The sequence below is a fragment of the Chenopodium album genome, chromosome 17 (assembly GCF_948465745.1).
Source record: "Chenopodium album chromosome 17, dcCheAlbu1.1, whole genome shotgun sequence".
NCBI classification, from domain to species: domain Eukaryota; kingdom Viridiplantae; phylum Streptophyta; class Magnoliopsida; order Caryophyllales; family Amaranthaceae; genus Chenopodium; species Chenopodium album.
In genome coordinates this window covers 42,083,203-42,090,626 of record NC_137850.1, presented here as the reverse complement: position 1 = coordinate 42,090,626, position 7,424 = coordinate 42,083,203, and the positions used below count along the sequence as shown (strand labels likewise).

The following is a 7,424-nucleotide window of genomic DNA, read 5'->3' as shown; positions in this document are numbered from 1 at the left end:
TGTCATAGAATCATTGATGGTACACGTGGCAATTATATCTTCGATACTCCCTCTATATAAACCCTTGCCAATTTCCACAAATGACACAACCAAAACTCCAAAACTAAAAAAAACTTGCTGATATTATTATTCCCCTGTTTTTTCATTCATTCCTCTGTTTTTCTTCCAGTATTTTCATTAAATTATTAATTCAATTCACTATTTCAAGTTTATTCGTGATCAATTTTTTTTTTTTTTTTTTTTTGAAGGAAAGAGTTTATTTGTGATCAATTTTATCAGTTAAATTTTAAAAAGTGCGGATTTTTTTGGATTTTCATTAAAAAAAAAAAAGGGCTAAAAATGAAGGATGTTCAAGGAAACCCACTTCACCTAAAATCTATAAATCATATTTCTCTTCTTTGTCGTTCAGTTGAAGAATCCATTAGCTTTTATCAAGATGTTCTTGGGTTTTTCCCAATTAGACGACCCGGTTCATTTGATTTTGATGGAGCTTGGTAATTTTCCTAAATTTTCAATTTTTTTCATTATTAAAGGGTATATAAAATTTTCATTTTCTTTTCGATATGAAATCTTCCGTTTTTAATCCGATATGGATATATCGGATTAAAAACGGGGAATGTATTGAGGAATGAGGGAGTACGTCGAAATGATTTTGGTTTATGGAGTTGATTTTGATTATATGTTTTTTTATTAATTTTGTTTTTTTTTGGGTAAATGTAGGCTGTTTGGGTACGGAATTGGAATTCACTTGTTACAGGCGCCGGAACCAGAGAAATTGCCGAAAAAAACAGAAATTAATCCAAAGGATAACCACATTTCTTTTCAGGTAATTGCTACTTTTATTAATAGTGCACCAAAATTAGGATAGATTTCTTGTTTATTTTGACATGGATTAATGTTAATTTAAGTATATAGAATGTTTTATTTTAAGGGTATGAGTGCTTCATTGTAGTTTTTATTTATTTTAGAAAAATAATGTCTTATTAAATAAGTTCAAGTAAAATAAAGCGAGTATAAAATAATTATTTTTAGCGAAAATAAAATAAGTTTAGATAAAAAAAAAGTTTGGATAAAATAATTTCAATCAAAAATTATTTGTGAAAAAAAAAAAAAAAAAAAAAAAACCAAACAAATCTTTAGTTGATCAAAGACTATTTCATGTTTGTAATTATGAGATTGAGTTTGGTTTAAGATGATTTTATGCCATGAGAGTTTTGTTTTTGAGTGGTAAACAAACAAAATGAACTAGTTGGACGTATACTCGTACATGAACAAATTAGTTTTACGTGTCATTTGTCAACCTTAACATTTACACATAAGAAGTGACATGTTTATGACTTGAGGCCATGATCCCATGATTCATGAACCACTTTTATTTGATACTTTGGGCAACATTATCAATTTGTCATCAATTGAAAAATTCCAAAATAAAAAGAGAAACGTGTTTTAGTTTGAAAGTGGTGATTTCATAATGCATGTACATTCAGCTACCTAAAATTCTACAAGTCACAAGTGTTTAGTCCTTATCGGGTTTGAAGCGTTGGACCATGATACTATTTAGTGTACATAAAATATTCTCCTTTTTTCATTACTTCAATTACAAATGAATTATGGAAAAAGAATTATTCTTGTTCGATAATAATTAGCAATGGTGAATTTGGAGGTCTCGAGTTCGAGTTTACATAACGATACATGAGAGCAAGCAATCCAGAGGGTGATCAAAATGTACAATCTGTAAAGTTAAGGAAGTTGATTATTGAAGATATCATTGTCTTGCTATAGTTATAGTCCTTATAAAAATTGATGGCTAATCACCTTTAAGATATCTTCATCATTTACAAAAATTATAATTGTCATTTTATACGACACAGGTTTTTTCAATGCACAATAAAGTCACTATGGTTACGTATTTGAAGTTGATATAAAGAAATTGACATAGAATGATGCATATAGGATTCGAAATTTCTAGACTATATCATGTACAAATAGTCAAGTACTACATAATACGCAATAGTGTTATCCATTAGAGGAGTCAGCAACAACTCATGCCGTGATTGAGATGTGTTTATGATGGTCCTTGTCACGGGGTACGCTACGATGGATATTTTCTTAATCCATGTCTACATATTTTTCGATCAAAGTAATTTTCATATATTAGTATATGTAACGATTATAAAAAATTGTTAGTCTTATAGTTTAAAGGTAACACTGATTGACAAGTATGGTAAATAAACTGTAGGGGTAATTTTTGTTATTAGCAATTTAGGTGACTTATAATTAACTCTTCCTAAAGAGATGTGATCTTTGTTTTTTTGAAGGGTTCGGATCGGATCCTCGTTGGCTTTGATATCATTTCAAAAATTTGAATGGTACATCAAGGCCCGCATTGAAGAAGAGGATGATCATATATAAGGCTGGTTGGGGATCCATCCATCCGAAATCAATCGACAATAGGTGGAATACCCGCTAGACTTATATGTTTCTCATCTTTAATCTTCTATAAATTCAAAACCAAAAAAAAAAAAAAAAAAAAAAAAAAAAAAAAAAAAAAATAGTCATATGAGCTAATGTATTTAACTTTGTTTTTAAGAATTTTACTCAAATGATCATACTATAAACATTGTGACATTATATATGTACATATATATAGCTTTAGTAGTTATCTCATGTTTATACTTTATACTATTGAATTCATGTAGTGTGAAAGCATGGGAGCAGTAGAGAAGAAGCTGAAAGAAATGGGGATTAAGCATATAAGAGCAAGAGTCGAAGAAGGCGGAATCTTCGTGGATCAGCTCTTCTTCCATGATCCAGACGGTTTCATGATTGAAATATGCAACTGTGACAACCTCCCAGTGATCCCTCTCTCGGGAGACATGGTAAGATCGTGCTCGCTCGTGAAATTCGACCTCTTACAGCAACAACAGAAAACCAGCCCTGTGGTCCAGCAGTAAAGATTTACACAATATTGGGACCAAATCAGGGGGAAGTGAAAATGTGGTGCATATCAATCTTGTAGGTTGAGAAGTTGAGGTCAGTCGATGTCGAAAAATTATGGACCATTTTAGTTAAGATTATAGGGAGATGTTGGTAATGTAAGAAGTACTATGTATCAAAGTAAGGAGGACTTGACATTGTTCTGTTTTTGTTTGGTTTATGGGTTTGTGGTGTTATATTCTTGTGGGGGAATTTCTTCCTTGGGCCGAAAGTCGAAAATGTCAATGTTTTTTGCAAGGTCAATAATAAACTATGATGTTCTACTGATTGGAAAATGAAAAACAATATTGTTGTTTTTTCATTATTTCATATGAAATGTTAAATTCTTATCAATTCAATCATTCATTCCTTTTCTGTTATACGAAGTTATAACTTATAAATTTATACATTAACACTAATGAGGATATTCTAGTACTTGAAAGGTGGATTCTGTTACACATACATGAATACATGATTGAAATGACTATTTTTCCTCTTTATTCCTTGATATATAAGTGAGAATAAATGATTTGATTGGGACAATGATTTAATAATTGGGTATATTAAGTGTATGGAATATTTATTTTATCACATTCAACTAGCAATGAGTAAAAGAATTTTAGAGAGAAAAATCTACTTATCACATTAGGTCCCGAAATCTCCAAAAATGTTCAACAATTGGGTTAGGCTTGTGTTGCGCTGCACTTATCACATTGATGTGGTATACATGTGAATAATAGCAGTATAACGACTAATACATATGGATGATGTTTGTATAATGTTTGTGTGACAATGGATGACTCATGTCTCATACATTGAGTGTTTGTTTGGTTGACGTCAAAAATTATAAAAAGTTAACATTATTTCTAAGAAGTAGGAGAAGGTACAATTACGATGTAATATTATAGGAAGTTACACTTACTATCAGTAGGTTTTGATTCTCACAAAATGAAATTACTTACCCTATAGCCGCCCCTATAATTTCAATTTCATATGCTTAACAAAACTACAAGTCTACAATCATTTAACCATTCCTATGAAATGGTAATACAAGGGATAAACATCTTCTTAGATAATATTACTCCTCATGTTCAACCTAATTAGCATCATACAATTTTCTTCCTACATAAAATAGCGATTTTTTTTTTACCCTTCACATATTAATTCCTCACCACAGTATTTTTCAACTAACTGTATGGTAAATCTTGGAACGTGCTCATAGAGTCATAGTAAGATCTAGGTTTGAGACTTTGAGGATGTGCATTATTCATAATAATCTTAATAAAAAAAAAAATTCAAGACCCATTTTGGCATTTTCTAGAAATATGATAGATCACTAGATCAGTGAGTTTGGTGGGCTGGTTAGTCCAAATTGTCTCCATATGAGTTGAGCTATACTGGGCTTCAAGTCTTATGAGTCCATAAGCATTTTTCTACAAGAGTTCTTCCTGGAGTAACAATAAGAATCCATTCTTGTTAAAAAAAGGAAAAAAAAAAAAAAAGAAATAAGAATCCAATTATTTGGATACACATGGCTAATTATGACAAATCATTTAGATAGCTGCTGAGTCATCAGATTAATCCAAATATGTAATGTTAGATAATCAAAATTAGAAAAAAAAAATGGTAATTTTAGAATCTTATGGAAAATGTTAAAAGACATAGCCTGTATAGGAAGCTAAAAAGAAAATATATACAGAGTATTAAGAATAGAGAAATATCTATCTATACTTATATATTAAAAAGCGTTTCTAAAATCGTTTATGTGCCACGTCATTCCCTTCTCATAGCATTGTGCCACATCATCACTTAATGACACGTCATTACCAATTAACAAGTCATTTCAACTATTATTAAAAAAAAAATTGATGGGTTTCGAACACTAAACCTTAAGGAAATAAGATCTACTTCTTTACCATCTTAGCAAATAACAATTGATGTCATCTATACATATAAATATAACTATAAATGACATGCATCAATTAAAAAGGAAATACGAGATAAGCAGTTTGAAAAAAAAAAAAAAAAAAGAATAAAATCAACATTTCACAAACAATGTAGTGTTAAAAATTATCTTTCTATACTCTTTATCAATTAGTAACATTATTTTTAACATTTATGCATAACATACATAATCGATGATAATATATTTCATTTTGTCAAAAAAAGATGATAATATATTTCATAAAAAAAAACAATTTAATGAAAGTGGTAACCTAGTGCAACGCCCGCACCGCACACTAGTTAATCATATTAATTTACATGTGATTTTAACATAATTTTCAACTTTATTTCAATTTAAGAAGCGTGTTTAATGCATACGTATAGCTCTGAGTATCAAAATTGAATTGTTTCATTAATGGTTAATTTCTTACTCGTAATTAAGAATTTGGATGGGGTTCATTTGGATTGCTAGCTGAAAAGTGCAAAACTTCCACAGTTCCAAGTTCGACTATTTGAGATAGCCCAATATGTGTATGAATGATTTCTCCTCTTGTTTCTAAAAGTTAGACTTTTTTTTTTCAAGTATTGTGGTTTAACAAAGGTAAAGTTTGTCGAAGAAAGGAAAAAACAAAGGTAAAGAAATACTATCTCCATTTTTTTAACTTGACATATTTTGACTTTAACACTATTCACACACTCATTTTTGACCATGTTTTGTGCTTCATACAATCATACATAATGAAAATATAGTCATGTATGATCTTGCTAGATTCATCACAATATATATTTTTCAAAATATCATCTTTTTATAATTTTTGCTTATCGATAAGGAAAATTTGATTTAAATAATCCAACCTTTCACCAATTTATTTTTAATAATCCAATCTTTTGATTATTCTATAATAATCTAAGCTTTACACCCCATCTTTTTCTATTAGGCCAAACCGGTCACCAACCTACAACAGTAGGTTACCTTGCTGCATGTCATATTTTGATTTGTCTAATTTTTATTTTTCAATTTTTTTTAAATTTTTTTTTTTTCATTTCCCCTTCCCCTTCCTTCATTTCCTCCATAACTTCCGGCGACCAACACTAGAGCAGTCTGCCACTCTCAACCCACCACCGGAAGATCCACCACCAGCAGCCCCTAAACCCACCAACAGAAGCCCCCTATTTCCTCACCCTTTCTTCCCTTTTTTCTCACCGTCAACCTCTAGTTGCCCACATTACCAGCCACCCTCCCTTGGTGTAAAATTAATGAAGGAGAAAGCTTGAATATTATTAATCACCGTTCAACCATATATAATACAAGCTAAAACAAACCTAATCAAGATAGAATTAGGAAAGTATCAAAAGATATTATAAACTACCAAAAATATGCTATCAAATATATCCTAATATTTTCTGAAAATATATCCTATTTTCCTCAATACCCCCCCTCAAGTTGGAGCATTAGGATCAAAATGCCTAACTTGAAAAGGAGAAAAACAAACTGCGACTTCCCGAGTCCCTTTGTGAAAATATCGGCTAGTTGGAAAGAAGTAGGAACATAGGATGGAGAAATTAGCCCGTCATTAATGGCATCCCGAACACAGTGACAATCAACCTCAATGTGCTTAGTGTGTTCATGAAACACTGGATTTTTAGTAATATGTAGAGCAGATTGACTATCACAAAATAACTTAATCTCCTTAGGATGTTGAATGCCCAAACTCAGTAACAAGGCCTTAAGCCATTTTAACTCACACATGATGGAAGACATGGACTTATATTCGGCTTCAGAAGAAGATGTCGATATACTGTAGGCTGTTTCTTGGTCTTCCAAGAAATAGGAGAATGGCCAAGAAAAACAAGCCATCCTGTTAGAGAACGACGAGTGAAAGGACACGCCGCCCAATCCAAATCACACCAACCGTAGGGTTAGATCACCAGTGGCACTCAACAGAATACCCTAACCCGGGGTACCCTTCAAATATCGAACCACACGCAAGGCCGCTTCCCAGTGCTCGGACCGCGGCTGTTGCATAAACTGTAAAAGAATGTGCACTGAGTATGCCAAATTAGGTTGTATAACCGAAAGATAAATCAAACGTCCCACTAATCTGCGATAGGACTCAGGGTCCGCAAGTAGCTCTCCAACTGCGAGGCCAAGCTTATGGGTTTGCAGAATAGGAAAACCACTCGGCTTTGCCCCTAACAAACCTGCTTCAGAAATAATATCCAACGTATACTTCCGTTGGCACAAAAACAAACCAGATGAACTACGAGCAACTTCTATGCCCAAAAAATATTTCAAAGAACCAAGGTCCTTCATTTTGAAACAGTCACTGAGATAAGCCTTAAACACAGTCAATGCAACAGAATCGTTCCCATAAATAATAAGATCGTCGACATACACTAAGACATTGATTTGAACCTTGCCTCTAGTATATGTAAAAAGGGAATAATCAGAGTAAGATTGAAGAAACCCATACCCTTTCAAAGTTGTAGTTAGTTTTGCAAAC

General features: G+C 32.0%; 1 protein-coding gene across 1 annotated transcript; it reads left to right on the top strand.

The window, feature by feature from the left end:
• The first annotated feature begins 240 nt into the window (after nucleotides 1-240).
• Nucleotides 241-3,463, top strand: LOC145588026 (glyoxylase I 4-like). The gene is made up of 3 exons (XM_081644662.1): nucleotides 241-494; nucleotides 721-826; nucleotides 2,700-3,463. Exons 1-3 carry the CDS (start codon nucleotides 340-342, stop codon nucleotides 2,952-2,954), a joined length of 516 nt encoding a protein of 171 aa, XP_081500788.1. The 5' UTR covers nucleotides 241-339; the 3' UTR covers nucleotides 2,955-3,463.
• Nucleotides 3,464-7,424: the final 3,961 nt, after the last annotated feature.

Bases quoted from the DNA above. Each gene is read 5' to 3' on its own strand.
- LOC145588026 (XM_081644662.1), top strand. From the start codon at position 340: ATGAAGGATGTTCAAGGAAACCCACTTCACCTAAAATCTATAAATCAT. The intron at 495-720 runs GTAATTTTCCTA...GGGTAAATGTAG, and splicing joins TTTGATTTTGATGGAGCTTG to GCTGTTTGGGTACGGAATTG. The intron at 827-2,699 runs GTAATTGCTACT...GAATTCATGTAG, and splicing joins ATAACCACATTTCTTTTCAG to TGTGAAAGCATGGGAGCAGT.